The sequence below is a fragment of the Magallana gigas genome, chromosome 4 (assembly GCF_963853765.1).
Source record: "Magallana gigas chromosome 4, xbMagGiga1.1, whole genome shotgun sequence".
Lineage (NCBI taxonomy): Eukaryota > Metazoa > Mollusca > Bivalvia > Ostreida > Ostreidae > Magallana > Magallana gigas.
Window position 1 is genome coordinate 50786275 of NC_088856.1, and position 20346 is coordinate 50806620.

The 20346-nt window shown below is 33.6% G+C and overlaps 1 protein-coding gene across 4 annotated transcripts in view; it reads left to right on the forward strand.

The window, feature by feature from the left end:
* The window catches only part of LOC105347968 (phospholipid-transporting ATPase ABCA3), a 48596-nt gene that overhangs the window by 25737 nt on the left and 2513 nt on the right, over positions 1-20346 (forward strand). For 3 of the 4 annotated variants that reach the window (XM_066082798.1, XM_066082797.1, XM_066082799.1), the window contains 3 exons: positions 78-265; positions 541-711; positions 1001-3136. In XM_066082798.1, the coding sequence (XP_065938870.1) occupies positions 78-265; positions 541-711; positions 1001-1460 (819 nt within the window). In that variant the 3' untranslated portion in view covers positions 1461-3136. Of the gene's footprint in view, positions 1-77; positions 266-540; positions 712-1000; positions 3137-11260; positions 11295-20346 lie in introns of those variants that run through there. The other variant, XM_066082800.1, reaches the window with a different exon arrangement.

Genomic DNA, 20346 nt, shown 5'->3' on the forward strand with positions numbered 1-20346 from the left:
AATTAAAAATAAGGAACGTATCTACGAATTGAAGCTTGTTTTTAGTCCTGCTTGACAAATGTTAACTTTGATTGCAGGTCCAACAGAGTTTGGGATACTGCCCACAGTTTGACGCTCTGATTGATCAAATGACTGGAGAAGAAGTCCTTTTTATGTTTGCACGTCTGCGCGGAGTTCAGGAACAATTTATTGGTCGAGTTGTGTCGGAACTGATTAAAGTTTTAATGTTACAGAAATACGCTGCTAGGCAATGTGGCACGTACAGGTTTGTTCAAATATTTATTATTGAGAGAGAGAGAGAGAGAGAGAGAGAGACGCACACAGAGAGAGAGAGGGAGAGAGATGAAGACAGAGAGATTGAAAGAGGTGGCAAAATGGTGACAAAGAAGAACAAAGAAAGAAATGCAAATGTTTAACAAAGAAGTATCATTTAAAGAAAGAATGTCGATGGTTCAAGTAATATAATCATAGTATTATAATGACTTTAAATAGTATTGCTTTTAACAAGGCATTCTTAATATCCTGTTTTTCTATTGCTAGCGGTGGAAATAAAAGAAAACTGAGCACAGCTATTTCTCTCATCGGAGATCCACCGTTTATATTCCTCGATGAACCTACAACAGGAATGGATCCTGGGGCTCGGCGCCAGTTGTGGAACGTTTTGTCACAAGTTCGAGAGAGTGGTCGGACGCTTATTCTAACTTCTCACAGGTATGTCTAAACGGGTTCATTATCCGGTGTTTTTAATGATTAAAAGACTTGAAAAGTTATGAAATACCTCGTTTTGTGAAAAATATCATGAATTTCTACACTGTTTTGATTTTGAACTCAAAACATGATAAAGTGTCCTTTAAGCAATTCTAGTTGATTTTTTTTTGTGTCTACCCAGTGGTAATTAAAAATTATTGTTTGTATATGCTAACGTATATTGAATGCATAAGCTTTGTATTTGCCCAGTTGAGGGTGTTTTATCACTTGATGAATTGTTTTCTCTTTTCAGTATGGAGGAGTGTGATGCTCTCTGTACCCGTCTTGTCATAATGGTCAATGGACAATTTGTTTGTCTCGGAAGCCCTCAACACCTGAAGGACAAATTCGGCAATGGCTACACTCTGATCGTCCGTCTGTCCGCCGAAAATGGCGATTCTGCGATTGTCAAGAATTTCATCATAGAGAAATTTCCGGATAGTCAGGTGTTTGATGATCATCAAGATTATCTGCACTTTCGGATTCCGAACACTTCCGTTTCGCTGTCCAGTGTTTTTGGTGCCATGGAGAGAGCGAGTGAGAACCTGGGAATAGAGGACTATTCCGTACATCAAACAACCTTAGAACAAGTGTTTCTGTCTTTTACAAACAAACAAGTTTCACCAGAAGAAAAGAAAAAACGCAAAGGTTGCTGTGGACTGTGTACATGTTGCTCGTTTTGCGCATGTGCGTGTTGCTGTGGTAGTGATTGACATCAGTTTGTGTGTAGTTTGACTGTAATCATGCATGTCTAACACAGGGACCTCTTTACAATGCGCTAATCTGTATTTGTTTAATCGGACTTTATCTGATTCTTGTTTAAAAGGCGGACATTCTGGATTTAGGGAAAGCGAATTTTACGAAGAGTTTGATAGCACACGTGCATACTGAACATATATTTGGAATTTCGTTCGTTTTCTTAAATGTTTCTCAAATTGTTTGTGTGATGAACTTTGTATTTTTTTCTTCTCAAAAGCTTGATGCGTACAGTATTTCAAAATTCTGATCAAATCTGAGAATAAGTGTATTTAATGATTGACATTTATATAGAAATTGAATAAGGTGAACCATCTATCGAAATGCAACATTCCAAACTATAAGCAGTGGCATGGTTGATATCGCATTGAAGGGCAACGTCACGTGGTGCTTGAATGTAGTTATTAAACAATTTCTTTACCTTTTTTTCTATAACGAATTGTTCTACTATGATTTGTTTCGATTTCTTTCTAGTACAGTAGAGCACTTGCATTCAAAGACAGGAATACGCCCTGCTCCTGGTAGGGCAAATTGAATTTGTATTTCCTTGTTCGTTTTGTCGTATAATTCGTCTGAATGTTATTACGCTGAAAAAGTTTCATAAATAAGAAATGCCGGACCATATATATATTTGGTGTACTACAGATTATATTTCATATTTTGTATAGTTTTTTTCATGAAATGTTATGGAATGATCTTCAAGGAAAGAACAAGTTAAAACATGAACGAGAGTCCCGAGGGTTTGTTTATTTTTAGATTTTAACTAGTTGTCGTTGTTAAATGTGCATGTATGTGCTAGAAAGTTAGAAGAAGATCCAGCGATGTTAACGATATATTAACGATATATTATTGTTTAAAACCATTTCTTAAACAATGGAAGAATTGGATTCTTCAAATTACATGTCTTTCATTTGTTGTCTTTCTTGAACCAGATTTTTATGTATTAAGACGACTCAATGATCGGGATCATTTTTTGGCTTTATTTACCTCCTGAGGACAAAGAGCTCTGCGTAATGATTTAGTGAGATGTTTAACTTTTAAAGCTAAAATATTAGGATTTTTTCTTCACTAAATTTTACTAAACTCTTGATGGCAAACAATATCATATGTCAACATTTAAGGCAGATCTAATGGTTAACTTGTTAACCACCCAATCACCTTAATCCACTCAGTTTTGAGAAATGTTGCTCTTTGTTATCTGATTGAATCTAGTGTTTGAACTAAATACGTTGATCTTATTTGACATCCGTTGAATATTAATGAAGTTGTTACAGTAAAACTGTTAGATAATGCAACCGTATAACAGAAAAAGACAGGTTCAATAGGATATTTTCTCTTTAAATGTTACTGGTAACATGTAACTGTGTAAACTGTGTAAGGGCATGCAGTGTATTTTGTTACATCAAATTGATATATCAAATTTGTAGAAATTTATGAGATGATGTTATTTTTGATAATCAAGTTAAAGAAAACCAAATTGTACTGTATTGGATACAAATTTTCATTGTGTAATTATGTGAATTAATAAATGGTATGCTTGTATTACATGATGCATTTAACATTTATTTTCATGTTATTTGTTACGTGAAAGTGTTATATTAAATCGTAATAAAAATATTCAAACTTTTCTAAATTCTTACTTTGTGCTAATAAAAGGAAAGAAAATAAGCTCTGAAAAATATCAATATTGAAACATACAAGTTTTTTTTCTTTTTGTTCCAACGGTCGTTAATTACACTTTATTATAGTAATTGTTATATCACATGGTATATGTTTCTGTCAAAAAAATGCAAATAAAATTTATACTTGCTTTTATTATTTATAAAAATCCATGTATATCCGAAATACCAGACACAGACATTTGTTTCTGCATGTAAGTGTACGCTTACATGCAGTTAAAAATAACCGAAGTATCTAAATTACGTGGAGTACAGCCATATTGGGGTTATTTTTTCTTCGTTTTCAAAAATAGGCATCGGTTTATCAACTTTCTCCTGTAGTATATTTTGCTAAATACGTGTTTTCCTGATTTCTTCTATCTTCATAAACGGTATTCGGACATTACTTGCTTGTCAACTGGAAAAATATCAGAAAAATGTAGATACATGCAATAACATACGGCAGTAAAGGTTTGTTTCTTAAATCTACCAATGTCTACCTGATGTATCTAAATAGATCTAGAATGACTAAATTTAAAGTAATAAACTTTTAGAAGATAACAAATGCTCAATTATAATTAGTATTTTTCTTTAAAACGATATGTTACTTTTTTTAATTAAAAGATTGATTGAAGTTGATACCAATAAGCGAGTAGGAGTTATAAGAGCCAGATACACAATAGAAAGTACTTGACTGGATATACTTAATAGAGAAAAGCATCCAAATTGATACTACCCGGACATGGTGCACAAAGCATTGGTATTAACAAAATAGACAGTACACGGTATTGACATTTCCTGGACAACTTACACAATGCTGACATTTAGATGACAAAATATTGTTATTTCATGTAACTACTTAGACTATACAAATTATTGACATTATTACCTGGGCAAGTTGTAAGAAGTATTGAAACTATCTGGACAGACAATACCTGGACAGAATATACAAGTTTTTGACACAGAAAATCAACAACTTTACTCGGACACAATATATATTCAAATTAATGTTTATAAGTAACACATTACATTATTTAGAAAACACGGATATTAATGCTCTAAGAGTAACAGAATATCAAATTTTGCTTGGCTTTAACGGATCTAAGATTCAGTGAATGCATTAAAGCTGAGTCGAATTTCAGGCTTTTTCTTTTTTTCACTGTGCATCGGTGCACTAAAAGTCTTACAATACCACTTTTAAGTGCATTCCATGTAAAATAAAGTCTTTCATTTAAAATCCCCTTCTTCGTCTCATCATTGTATATTAAAACGTAAAATAGGCCTTCCAAGGCGTTCTTGTCGGTCTGATGAAAACTATTAATGATTCAGTTGAATATATTTAAATACAAAACCAAGTAGTGAATACAATTGCGTTTGCAGTGAGTTTGCCTTCGGCCCTCGGAGGGAATGTTTTCTCTAAACTACTCAACGCTAGTCTAACCTTCAGTGCTTTTACAGGCGTTTTGTGATAACTAAAATATCAGGCTTTTAAAAAACCAGTTTCTGATATCAATCAGGTGTCATTTAAAACCTATGTTTGTCTGTTCTTTTACACATCTCTTTTTTCCACTTTAAAATATGTATCTCTATTTCGCTATGAATAATGTTGATTTTCAAGATTCGAGCGAGATTCAGTGATAATTCAAAACAGATTTGTATAAACAGGATGAATATAAATTTCTGCATAGAAATTATAAAGGGAAATTTTCTTTTCTACACAAGAACTGCAATGCAATAACAGATGAAATTACAATGCAAACATCAAAGCACAGCATGAGATGACAAACACAACGCACATGCATACACCAAATTTTAATTCTCCTTCCTTTGAAGATGATTGAAACGTAAAAATGTGCTTAAAAACCTTATCGAAAACTAAAATGATTAAGGCATATGCCAAATAATATGTTTAAGTTCAGACGCGAACTACCTTCCATTCCTTCTACTTTTTTTCTTATCTCCGCAATCTCCACTACGTAATTCCAAAATTATATTTTAATGTTATATGATTATTTTCTATATGAATATACAGTGTCAATTAAAAACGTATACTATAACTTTATCAATAAGCGTCAAGTGCATTTTGCATGCTATTAAATTTTTTTTTTTAAACATTCTAACTCTAAAATAGCCTGGTAATGCACCTTGAAATTTTGAGCATAAATTGGTTAAAATGCAAATAAAATAAACTTAATCTATTAAGGAAAATTATCTAAAACTGAGGAATGTCGCATCTGTTCTTTAAAGCAGCTGATTTACAAGAGCTGATTTAAACTGTTTATTAACCGACAAACACTTATTTGTCAACAATTTTACTGATAGATTCATTGTCAACAGACGTTATGTTTTTCAAAACTTTAAATGTACTTAATTCTCCAAAATTGATTCCAACAAATATTAGTGACCAGTAATTATGAAAAATTATACTGATATGTAGTACACATCAATTCAATGGGATAAACACATTCAGTCTGTTGACATGTAATATACATGCACAGCATATACACATTTCAGGCAAAATCAACGAGTAAGTTCTCAGGAATATTCAAACACGTTTAAGCAGACAAAGTATGAAATAGTCAGTTTGATAAAATGTTAAACTTGCTACATAAACTGCTTGCACTCGACACATCTTATCAATAAAGATTCTGTCATTTACACTTGTAAATGCTATATACATCGTCTGTCTTAACTCTAGGTCACTTTGCTGACTATTGGCATAACATATCATGAACACAGTTTAGTCTGTTCAGAAGGAGTATCTGATTTTCTTTACTTTACCTCTGCCATATTCAGTAACAAAGAGGTTGTCTCTGGTGTCCACACATAAACCCCATGGATGCCATAAATGACAGTTGTCAATGTAGCGGAGGAACTGTCCGTCCTGATCCAGGATGTGGATACAGTGGTTGTATCTGTCTGCTATCAGAATTCGACTCTGGCTATCCGTAGTGATCCCAAACGGTTTGAATTGTTTTTCAGTAGTATTCGGACGACCCTTGTATCCAAACCTTCGTTTCCCAGCCTCGTTCACCACCACTACTTCGCAGGCATCAATGTCCGAAACACATATATCTAAGTTTTTGTTTTCACAGATATATTTAATGCCACCAGGTGAAAAGAGAGGCCTTCCTTCTGTATCAAATTGAATACTTTGTTTCTCTGTGAGACCAAAGTAACGAACAACTTTTGTTTGCTTTTTATCACTGACCATAATTATCAGGAGGTCATCGCAGGAGGTACTACAGATACCGAGAGGTCTCCATCCTTGTATCCAACCCCATAGCCTCTCTCGTAGTGTAATCACTTCATGTGCCCGTTTTTTCCTCACAATGTTCACAGTTCTATCCAAGTTATCAGTATAAACTATAGCCCCCCTCTTTGTCACTGCTATGTCCTGTGGTACGTTCCCTGACTTAGTTTGTCTTGTCTTCACTAGTTCCCCGCGGAGATTATAAAGTCGAATTGTTTTGTCATTACTGCCACTTATCCATATAGCTTCATCGCCCAGAGAGGCAACACTACGCAATCCATTTAAGCCTCCATACTCGGTGTTTATATCCATGATGATGCGTGGTTCATCAACGAATTGTTTGACTAAAGAAGATAAACCATCAATGGTTTTATCCACAGGCGGTCTGCACGGGAGAGAGAACTCAGCACTTGGTGAATCCAATGTGTAGCTAAGTTCTTGTGTTCTGATAGATAACTCTGAAAGAGTACCAAACTGACGATATGTCTGCTCATTGTTGATGTCATGCGGGGTAAAACACGGTAAGGAAATTTCAAGTTTAGATATTATTCTGAAGTCAGAATTTCTGGACTTGTAGGCACAAACACGGCTGACATCATTGGATTCCAATAATTTTTTCAGATCGGTTATTCTCTGTTTGATATTAGAAATCTTGCGAGTAATTTCATTTTCCTGTTTATCTAAGACGGCTAGATGTTTTTAATCCATTTTATCAAGGTCAGATTTTGATTTCATAACAACTGCATTTATTTGTCTGTGCAAGTCTTCTTCGTGTTTCTCGATGGCTGTTGTCAATTTTTGGGAATTTTTGTCCCAACTGGCTTTCTGAACAGGAATGTTAGATAAAGTTTCTTGGAACTTTGGATAAATGAATGATTCTAGTTCGTGTAAATCTTTCTGTATAACAATATTTTGATTCTCGTGTTTCTTCACCCTTTCAACAAATTCATGGCCTTTGTGCTCCTGAGTAGAAACACACTGTAAACAAATAAGAATGTCACATTGTTCACAGTGAAGTTCACATTGTTTTGTGGAATGTTTCGGACATTTCGGAATAGACCCCCTTTTCTCAAATGGCAGCACTTTGTGTTCTTTGGATAGATCAGAGAGATGTTCCCCCACACAGGCTTTACATAGATGTATGTGACAAATGTCACAGTACATTGGAGGAACTGGAGTCTCACAAAGATGACATCGTAACACATCTTGGGCACGATATGTAGGGTCCATTACCAGAGACCTTCATTAAGTTTTAAAAAGAGAATGCTGAATGAGAGAACAATTATTAAGATGAATTAAATAGATAATAAGCAATTTAATCTGTATACTAGTATTTGTATTATTTAAGATAAAGAATTCAATATTTACCAAACTACATAGATAAACTGGGTTAGGTCATTTTACGTTCTATAAAAAAAATTTGATTCTTCTAAGTGAACATATTCTTTTTAGTGTAAAAAATATGGTTGTTTGATCTTTTTAATTAATATTGTCGAGCAAGTTTTTGACATGCGAATTATAGTAACGTTGATACTTTTTTATGATACATGCATTTTTGAAAAACCAATGATGCGTTACAAACAAAATGGTGAAGTATTAATTTCAATAAATCGTGTTCTTTAGCATTGTCGAGAAATAAATCACCTATCAGGTTTTGTATTTTTCCCCGCTATGCTAGTTATTTACTACTTATTCAAAAAAAGATCTTTTTATCTTTATTTAAATCATTTGATCGATTATTAATGTAAGTAAAAGTATTTATAATGATAATACTGTCGATTAAAACTTTACACAGAATGGGCTGCCATGTATGTGGAATTTGTCATTGTATCTACAGTCTTCTTGAAAGTATGAGGTCAGTCTGTGCAAATCTGTGGAGTTCCTGCTTTGAATTATGCTTTAGTTTCGATCGACGAAGAAATATTCCGAACAAAGCATGCAGCTAACGTACCCAGAAAACTTAAATTAACGATAACATTTTGTTAATAATGGCTACTTGACAGTTTTTAATATAAGAAATGCATTTTTATAGATTAAATGAATACGTATATTCTTACGCCTACAACAAGGTCGTGCGTGTGATTACTTGGATTTGACTGACAGAGGTTGATATTTTCAAAAGACAATCATCTCTTGAACACCAATTGATTGTTTATATTTTACATACCTAAAATGGCAACCCTGGGAAATAATCTCTTCCTGGTCTACCTTCTTTGTAGATCAGATCACGTGGTAAGGAAAGATTTCTAGTGATTTCTACCGGCTGCCTGCTAGACTGGTCCGCCTCTGCTGATTACCAGTGCAAGTAGTCTGTTAAAGGGGATTTCACGAAGATTTACGCGGAAAAAGCCGATCGTCTGATTAAATGACAGATAACTATCGTTTAAGATAGAAATATTTAAATTTACACCTGCGTAACCGCTGGTATACACTGTAACAAGCATATGGTCAGACTTTTGCACTTTCATATTTATTTAAGTTTAAAATACATAGCAACGTTTTAGTACATTTCTTGAATTGCTTTAAATACGGATTGATAAGACGTGGTAAGAGAAGCTTGTTTAATTTTGATACAGGTGTAATAATACACCTGGGACATTGATTCGTCTAAGAGATAAGCATCTAACATGCAATTTACAAGGTAACTGTGTGTTAACACCATTCATTGACCTCACCGACATAACGAATAAATACATGAAACAGGTATTTGTATTGCCTGCGGAAATGATAAAATGCGTTCAGGCAAAACGAACAATTGATTTTTAAAATCATAATGAAATGCGAAACAGACCAGCTTAAAACAAAATCTGTTTTACAAAATCAATAGACCCCGATGCAAAACAAACGATCACCGATGCTAAACCAACAGCCATTCGCTGGATTAACGCTAGATGACGTGCAATCCTAATCAGTTGGGGGTTGGGGTTGCATTTATCTTTAACTTCAATTTTTTTTTTATTAATGCTCCGAAAAAGTGAGGGACCAACTCCTAAATTGGTCTGTTATACTAGTATGTTAAAAGAAAAAAAAATTGCTGCGAGATAAAAAGGGGGCATGTCTCCCTTTCTTCATCCCCCTTTGATGCTACGTGCCTGCAATAATTGTGTTTACACACGAACAAATGTCACCTGAACAGCTAAACTAGTCGGCATTTTGTGTATACTTGATTATGTGTATTTACTTATCCGAATATGTCCACATTTCATTCATATTTTCTCCGATATATCTTTACTTGTGGTACAAACTATTCTCCTTTGTAAATTCCGGTTCAAGTTAGGCGCGCCTGGGTCTATAATACCCGGCCGGAATTTAGTGGGGGTGGTACCTATTCTAATGTTTCGAGAATTTACCGTAAATATTTCAAAACATCTTAATATATTTACATTCAGAGAGTATTTTCCTTTATTTCTTAAGACAATTCATTGTACTTGGCAGCTGTTTAGATACCTACATGGCTGAAATTTGCATAATGATGTCAGTTTGAAACGATCACTTACGCGTATGAATATACACATTACTGGGACTTCTTTTTAAAAATCAAAATATTTATTTAGCAATGTGCAAAGTATCTAACGACACCTTTAAATGAATAAAAATCTTTTGATAAAAACCTAAAAAAAAAAACCCAAACAAGCCATTAAACAAGCTATAGTATCCCCATCACATTAGAAACCCTTAAAAACTCAGCTTAAATCTACTTCATATCGTTATTCGCATTATGTTTGCTTTCCAGGATTGCATTGTTGTTGCTTTGAACATGTCCATGCGACAAAATCTAACGTACACAAGTAGTGTTACATTTTAGTTATGGTTTTCTATATAAAAGTGTCATACTATTCACTTCACAGATAACTGTAATACTAGTTGCCTTCTGTTCGTGCTAGACTACCTCAGCATAACTTAACCTGAATATTTATTCAAAAGTTAACTCTGGTTGCAGGTACAACAGAATTTGGGATACTGTCCACAGTTTAACACACTAGTTGATCAAATGACCGGAGAAGAAACCTTTTTATGTTTTTGCGCCTGCGCGAAGTTCAGGAAAAATTTATTGTTCGAGGTGTGTCGGAACTGATTAAAATTTTAATGTTACAGAAATACGCTGCTAGGCAATGTGGGACGTGAGAGAGAGAGAGAGAGAGAGAGAGAGAGAGAGAGAGAGAGAGAGAGAGAGAGAGAGAGAGAGAGAGAGAGACGGAGAGATTGAAAGAGGTGACAAAATGGGAACAAAGAAGAACAAAGAAAGAAATGCAAATGTTTAACAAAGAAGTATCATTTAAAGAAAGAATGTCGATGGTTCAAATGATATAATCATAGTATTATTCTGACTTTTAATATTATTGCTTTTAACAAGGCATTCTTAATATCTATTCTGTTTTTCTATTGCTAGCGGTGGAAATTTAAGAAAACTGAGCACAGCTATTTCTCTCATCGGAGATCAACCGTTTATATTCCTCGATGAACCTACAACAGGAATGGATCCTGGGGCTTGGCGCCAGTTGTGGAACGTTTTGTCACAAGTCCGAGAGAGGAAGGACGCTCATTCTAACTTCTCACAGGTATGTCTAAACGAGCTAATTATCCGGTGTTTAAATGATTAAAAGGCGAATTTTCTTTTAAAGAGTTATGAAATACCTCATATTGTAAAAAATATCATGAATTTCCACATTGGTTTGATTTTGAACTCAAAAAATGATAAAGTGTCCTTAAATCAATTTTTTTTTCACCCAGTGGGTAAGAGTTAAAAATTATTTTTTGTATATGATAACGTATATTGAATGCACAAGCTTTGTATTTGCCCAGCTGAGGGTGTTTTATCACTTGATGAACTGTTTTCTCTTTTCAGTATGGAGGAGTGTGATGCTCTCTGTACCCGTCTCGTCATAATGGTGAATTGACAGTTTGTTTTTCTGGGAAGCCCTCAGCACCCACAAATTTGGCAATGGCTACACTCTGATCGTCCGTCTGTCCGCCGAAAATGGCGATTCTGCGATTGTCAAGAATTTCATCATAGAGAAATTTCCGGATAGTTAGGTGTTTGATGATCATCACGATTATCTGCACTTCTGGATTCCAAACACTTCCGTTTCGCTGTCCAGTTTTTGGTGCCATGGAGAAAGCGAGTGAGACCCTGGGAATAGAGGACTATTCCGTGCATCAAACAACCTTAGAACAACTGTTTCTGTCTTTAACAAACAAACAAGTTCCACCAGAAGAAAAGAAAAAGGGGAAAAGGTTGCTGTGGATTGTGCACATTTTGCTCGTTTTGTGCATGTGTGTGTTGCTGTCGTGGGGATTGAAGTCAGTTTGTGTGTAGTTTGACTGTAATTATGCATGTCTAACAGGGACCTCTTTACAATACGCTAATCTTTATTTTTTTCATTCGGATTTTATCTGATTCTTGTTTAAAAAGCGGACATTTTGGATTTAGGGAAAGAGAATTTACGAAGCGTTTGCAAGCGCACGCGCATACAGAACATATATTAAATATTTCGTTCGTTTTACTAAATGTTTCTAAAATTGTTTGTGTGATGAACTTTGCATTGTTTCCTTCTCAAAAGCTTAATACCTACAGTATTTCAAAATTCTGATCAAATCTGAGAATAAATGTATTTAATGATTGATATTTATATAGAAATTAAATAAGGCGAACCATCTATCGAAATGCGAAATTCCATACTACAAGCAGTGGTATGGTTGATATCGCATAGAAGGGCAACGTCACGTGGTGCTTGAATGTAGTTATTAAACAATTTATTTACCGTTTTTTTCTATAACGAATTGTTTTACTATGATTTGTTTCGATTTCTTTCTAGTACAGTGAAGCACTTACATTCAAACACAGGAATACGCCCTGCTCCTGGTAGGGCAAATTGAATTTGTATTTCCTTGTTCGTTTTGTCGTTTAATTCGTCTGAATCTTATTACGCTCAAAAACGTTTTATGAATGAGAAATGCCGGACCATATATTTGTTTGGTGTACTACAGATTATATTTCATATTTTGTATAGTTTTTTTCATGAAATGTTATGGAATGATTTCCAAGGAAAGAACAAGTTAAAACATAAACGAGAGTACCGAGTGTTTGTTTATTTTTAGATTTTAACTAGTTGTCGTTGTTAAATGTACATGTATGTGCTAGAATGTTAGAACAAGATCCATCGGTGTTAACGATATATTATTGTTTAAAACCATTTCTTAAACAATGGAAGAATTTGATGCTTCATATTACATGTCTTTCATTTGTTGTCTTTCTTGAACCAGATTTTTATGTATTAAGACGGCTCAATGGTCGTTTTTCCTCACTAAATTTTACTAAAGTCTTAATGGCAAACAATATCATATGTCAAAATTTAAGGCAGATCTAATGGTTAACTTGTTAACCACCCAATCACCTTTATCCACTCAGTTTTGAGAAATGTTGCTCTTTGTTTATCTAATTGAATCCAGTGTTTGAACTAAATACTTTGATCTTATTTGACATCCGTTGAATATTAGTGCAGTTGTTACAGTAAATCTGTTAATGCAATCGGTTAACAGAAAAAAAAGGTGCAATTGAATATATTCTCTTTAAATGTTACTAGTATTAAAAACCTGCGTAAGGGCATGCAGTGTATTTTGTTACATCAAATTGATATATCAAATTTGTAGAAATTGATGAGATGATGTTATTTTTGATAATCAAGTTAAGGAATACCAAATTGTACTGTATTGGATACAAATTTTCATTATGTAACTATGTGAATTAATAAATGTTATGCTTGTATTACATGATGCACTTAACATTTGTTTTCATGTTATTTGTTATGTGATGTGTTATATCAAATCGTAATAAAACTATTCAAACTTTTCTAAATTCTTACTTCGTGCTAATGAAAGGAAAGAAAATAAGCTCTTAAAATATCAATATTGAAACATACAAGTTTTTTTCATTTTGTTCCAACGGTCGTTAATTACACTTTATTACAGTAATTGTTATATCACATGACTTATGTTTCTGTCAAAAAAATGCAAATAAAATTTAAACTTGCTTTTATTATTTATAAAAATTCATGTATATCCGAAAGTACCAGACACAGACATTTGTGTCTGCATGTAAGTGTACGCTTAGATGCAGTTAAAAAATAACCCAAGTATCTAAATTACGTGGAGTACAGCCCTCTTGGGGATATATTTTCTTCGTTTTCAAAAATAGACATCGGTTTATCTACTTTCTCTTCTAATATGTTTTTCCAAATACGTGTATCCTAATTTCTTCTATCTTCATAAACAGAATTCGGACATTACTTGCTTGTCAATTGGAAAAATATCAGAAAAATATAGATACATGCAATAACATACGGCAGTAAAGGTTTGTTTCTTTAATCTACCAATGTCTACCTGATGTATCTAAATAGATCTAGAATGACTTAGTTTAAAGTAATAAACTTTTAGAAGAGAACAAATGCTCAATTATAATTAGTATTTTTCTTTAAAAGGATATGTTACTTTTTTCAATTAAAAAATTGATTGCAGTTGATACCAATAAGAGAGTAGGAGTTATACTGTTGAATCATTAGATTTCGAGGTGGCTCAATTTTCGTCGAATTCGTGGGTATCGCTCACCCACGAATTAACATCCTCCACGAATAAATAAATTAGGACTATAAAGTCATATTTCCTTTTGTAAGTATCCAAGAATACGCGAAATAACGTTCCAACGAACCTGTAAAATTGAAGCAATCCACGAAAATTGGCCCCCACGAATTTCAATGATTCCACAGTAAGCGCCAGATGCACAATAGAAAGTACTTGACTGGATATATTTAATAGAGAAAGGCATCCAAATTGATACTACCCGGACACGGTGTTCAAAGCATTGGTATTAACAAGATAGACAGTACACGGTATTGACATTTCCTGGACCACTTACACACTGCTGACATTTACATGACAAAATATTGTTATTACATGTAACTACTTAGACTATACAAAATGTTGACATTATTACCGAGACAAATTGTACAAATTAATGAAAATATCTGTACAGACAATACCTAGATAGAATATATAGAATATACAAGTTATCAACATCACTTACACAGAAAATCCACAACTTTACCCGGGCAAAACATAAAAAATCTATGTTTATATAGAGCAAATTACTCATTATATTATTTAGAAAACACAAACATTAGTTGACACTCTTAGACTAACAAAATATCAAATTTTGCTTGGCTTCCAGGGATTTCAGATTCAGTGAATACATTAATGCCGAGTCGAAGTTCAGTCGTTTTCTTCTTTTCACTATGCATCGGTGCATTAAAAGTCTTCCAATACCACTTCTCTATGCATTCCATGTTAAATAAAGTCTTTAAAATCCCCTTTTGGCTCACCGAGACGAAGTCGGGTGGAGCTTATGCTATACCTCCGGCGTCGGCGTCCGGACTTGGTTAAAGTTTGTGTTGCAGGTCCTGTATCTAAGTTATTACTTGTCCTATCTTCACCAAACTTGCATGTATGAAGCATCTGAACCTACTTATACACTTGAAAGACTTGGATGCTGAATCTGGGCCATGCATTTCAGATGCTGAAGGAGGTTAGGGTTTTTAGAGCAGGTGCCCTTTGATAACTACATGTATATGTTTGTTATCATTGGTCGTAACTTCAAACTTGCATGGCTGGTGGGTATTTTGATACTGATGCACTTGACAGATTTGAATGATAAATCTGAGTCATAGGTTTCGGATGCTAGATGGATGAGATTAAGGTTCAATCTTCACCAAATTTAGACAGATGATGCATCTTGTAATACTGATGCACTCCACAGGCGTGGATGCTGAATGAAAGCCATCGGTTTCGGATACTGGAAAAGGTTATGTTTTTTGGAACATGTCACATGCTGATATAAATAATAGTACTAATTTAAACTTGCATGGTTGATTGAACTTGATCAATGAATCACAGAGGGAGCTTCAGATGCAGAGAGTAATCTTGATTACTGGTATCCTAGATGCTTAGACAGGATTCAGATTTTGGAATAACTCAAATTGTGTTTGGCTCTAGGAGCTTGTTATAAAATAAAGTAAATTCTGTTCATACCTCGCCAGACTTAAAACAGTTAATATAACTATGGGCTTGAAAATAAAGGTAGCTTCAGATAAAGAATTTAATCTTAATTATCTTTATGCTGAAGCAGGTGTAAATTTTGTGACTAGTTGCATGCAGGTTTGAATGTTGAAAAAATACTAAATAATGAGAATTTCAAGGTATCCTAACAAACGGTGCACTCTTTTGGCAGCCGCCCGTCTGTATATCAAATTGTCACTATTTCAATAACCGCATTTTTCATACAAAAAACACGGTGAAAAATTATGTGTTATCATCATTGACCAAAAGCTTACAATTCTTTCTTTTTTCATTTTATATCGTTGTTTCACATACTGTTAGCTGCAATACATGTATAGAGCAATATTACCAAGGGCTTGGACTTTGGGAAGTTTTGTCAAACATAACTGTGACGTAGGCCTATTCATTTTCGTTGTTGGCCAATAAGCAATGGCTCTTTGAAATAAACAAGATTTGTCTGGCTTTTGAGCTTAAACTATGCAATCAGTGCATATTTGGCTTGAGTCCAGGGTCACTTTGAACTTGTTTTGACGCAAGAAATTGATACTAGTAGCTGCGTCCTATAGAAAGTCCAAGGTCTTGTATAATATATAGTTCTATCTACTGTTACAAAACCCCAAGAGTGAAACATAATTATATGATGTTAACGCATTTGTATATCTATTCTGCACATTATTTTATGTCTTTTTTTATTTCATCATTTTATGACTTTTCCAGTTGTTGAGTATTGTTTTGACACTGTTTAATGGACAGGAGATACTACAAGCATTCAAGTGTGAGAACCTAGTCATTTGATTAATCTTGTCCTTTGTATATATAATACTAGTATACAATATAAAATGTTCAAACCACACCATAATCATGCTGTCATGTTACTTTTGGTTTTGCAGATAATTGATCATTTTTTGCTTCCCTCCGCTGGGACAGAAAATTTGTGCCATTTAGAAAGCGGTGTTTTCTATTTCTGGTATCACAATAATGACCAAAGGTAGCATTTGAATGTCCATTGTACATCACTCATTCTTTGAAATATGGTATTAAGCATGATTTTTTTTCGGCAATGTTCGGGAAACAAACTATTTCCTTTGCCATTTTGGCTTTTACTTTAAGTTTTTACAAAGAGTGAATACCTCAGACACAGGCATTTGACGTTGTATACAAGAATTTTTTCCATATTTAAAAAAACAAGGTACACATCGCCGCCATCTTTGATTGTTTCTGTTACATCAGGTGGATTTTACTTGAACTCGGCAGTAACATTATTTTGCGATCCTCTCCGCCTGCCCATCGGCCCTTAAACATCTAAACTTACAGCTGATTTAATCAAAACAAGTTAACTTCAGAAACTAAAGGAAATTCATTTTTGTTTGTATAACAATCATTGTCATTCAAAATTTATCGAATTTTTTTTAATACTTTGGTAGATTTTTTTTTTAACAAAAAAAAATTGTGATAACGCTTTTTTGATCTTGATTTATTCAACTTGGTCAGCTCTTGGAATTACTGTGGTTTCATCAATATTCCTTGAATACCAATTTTCGTGGATTTCGTTATTGATCCACGAAATAAACTGTTCATTGAATTTCAATTTCTATTAATATTTTGTATTGATAGGGTCATTGGCCACGAATTTACGTATCCTTGAAACTGTGATTTTCATTATATCCACGAAAATTGAAACCCTTGAATATTAATGAAACCACAGTAGTGAAAGTCCAAGATTGGCTGCATTCTTTGCTTCTTCTGTCATTTTCATACCTTTCATTATTGTTTTTACAGCAACTTTTCATAGAGTGTTTGTTAAGTAAACATTATCATAGATAATAATGTAAACTCTCATACCAGTGATACCAATACAACACATAGTCAAAGTCAATTAACTCTTGGATGATCTTTATTGTGGGATTGAATTATAAAGTTTTGTTGATGAAGATCAAACATCGTTAATGATTCATCTTATAAACGATGAGTGCGTAAACTTATTTCCCAGTTGCACAAAATAATTTCAACATTAGCATAAACATACCATTTATAAAAAAAAAAACTAGTATGTAAATACCAACAACTTTCCCCGAAAATCCAGCCAACCAATAATGTGTGACGTAACAAGATTATTGTATAATATTTGTATAATATATAAGTGGATTGCATTTTTCTATATTAAACAAATCTGTTCACATTGACAAAAATGACAATCTTCATTACTTTTAAAATCACTGGGAAACTACACTCACTGATAATTGTCATATTTTCAATTTATACATAAAACATGCATAATAATATTCTGGTTTTTTTTTAACTATTTCGAATTCATACCCTGTCCCAAGATATTCTCGATTGACATTTTGCCTAATTATTCGATATTTATAAATACCTCAGGGTTTATACGATGTTCATTCAAAAGAATGAAAAAAGTCTAAGATTTGTCGGTTGAAACACCCTCTTTAGCTAATCAGGTTTTAAAACACGGCTAAAAATGTGATGTCTACGGGGATTTTGTATTGCAGCAAGCCCAAGTGATAACGTTTAAAAATTGTGCGAGGTATTCCGAGTGACTTCCAAATGGAGAAATGATATAAACATTCCCCATTATAAATCCCCGTAAGAAATCAGTTTTCGTTCCTGAGAAGTTGGAGTGAAAAAGTGATAATTTGTCAATGAAAATATCTTGGAAATTTTCCTTTTTATCGATTTCAATTGCACTTCTTTCACAGGTATGCATATTCTTATTAACATTGTCCAAATGTGCTGCATAAATATCTTGGGACAGACTTTCAGATTTATATATTTAAAATTCCGTGGGTGTCAAAAAGAATGGGGTCTTTCTTTAAAAACTTTCTTTTTACTTTAAATTATTTCCTTATAAAGATCACTTGAATTTCCATCCTCTAAGTTTCTTAAATTTCAACACGTCCGGTATTATTTTTTGAATAGGATGCTTTAAATTAAAGATCAGCAGATGGTCAATGGTGAACTGAAACTCTATCGTTTAGTCTCTAAAACGAATGAAAGAAAAGAGTTATAAGCTTATCTATTAATAAACTTTATCCAGTTACAAATCAGATGTCGAATGATGCTGGTTTTTAACGGGAAATATTATATCACCTTCTCAAAAGGTCTTATAGTAATCGCGGGGAACCACTTAACAAATCCGGGCGAGAGTTTTTCCAGTTTCCGGACGTGATGCTTAGCGTAAAAATAATAATAATACTATGATCTAAAACAGTAAGATTATACGCATTACAATTTCAAATGAGGCTCAATGAAATTTTAGTTTATTTTCCGGATATCATTATAAAGGCTTTTTCATATTGAAAGTTTTAATTCAAGCTCAATCATCTTTAATCCCAATTTATTCTCCCCTTGACGGGCCCCCTAGAAAGATACTGTTTCCTTTCCTTTTTCCCCCTTAATGGTTTTTCAATGGTCACAAACTAAATTTAGAATTCAAAATTTTGTAAACTTCATTATATATTTTGATTATAGTAAACAATGCCTATTAGTAAACAATCAGCATGGAGCAAAACAGTTTTTTGTCTATACGACAGCTGAAAAGATCGCAGTCCACCATTGTGACTCAAAGGAATGAACCCGATGATTCCTTTGGTACAGGAAAATATTCAGACATGTGCACAAACTCGTCTCCTAAGCTAAGTATTTACCCAAAGAGAGTTCACCCTTGCGACTTTCATCGAAGTTTGGAAGAGAACACTGAATATTTGCCTAAAAAGAAACAGAGCTTCTTTCGATGCCATCGTCTGCTTTTGGTCCTTTTTATCATGACAATCCTAGGATCAAGTGTTGCGCTGACTTATCACTTTGTAGTCAAAGATACAGTTTCACATTCTGTCGACGAAAAGAAAGTAGACATGAATCCCTTAAGCCAACGCCAAACCGAAATAACTTTTAACTCAATCACAGAGACAGAGAAGAAAACTTCAGGATTTAGTAGCAAACCTGTAATAGAAATGAATTTTGATAAAGTGGGTTCTAACGACGAAAGTGACATTCTAAAATGGAAGCACGCAGAAAACGTAATAGGAATTATAGCTCAGCTGGAGTACGATCATGGATATCTTATTCTTCCGCAAGCTGGATTCTATGAAATACATGTAACACTGAGCATTGATGTTCAATACATTAATGTCAATGATTCCCTTGGACTTTATATCTGCGTCTCTAAGTTTGAGAAAAAAAAGGAGGACAAATTTAGTCCCATCCGTTGCGTAAGAACACGCGTTCCATACTTCTGGGCTGGACAATTGAACATCTTCATTTCCAGAATGTATTTTCACCAAAATGAAAGATTAGTGACTACTATTTCTACAGACTACACGGATAAACAGTTAGTTAAAAAGATCATCAGATCTGATGCATCGGAAAGTCATTTACATATGTTTAATTTGTAATTCATTCATATTTTGTGTGAGATATGACATATTCTTACAGAAAACGGGTACGTTGTTTTCATTATTATGCAAATACAATTTTAAGTTTTTCTTGACATTCCAAACATGTATGGATTTACATTCCACTGTGTTGTGTGAAACATTAATTAGATTTATATGTTGTAGACCCTGCAAAACAATCACTTGTATTTATATGGTGAATTATATAACTGCTATGTTTTTATTATAAAAAGATGTGTTCATTTTGAATTGTTAGTTTGACTTGGTGAATTCTATATCATATTGTTATCCACCTGTTTTTTAACACTACTATCATATATCTTTAGATTTTAAGATTTGGATTAACTTTGCTAAAAGTTTATTTTTCCAATGCAACGTCAGCCTTTGTGTGATATTTTAAATACAGGTGTTTATT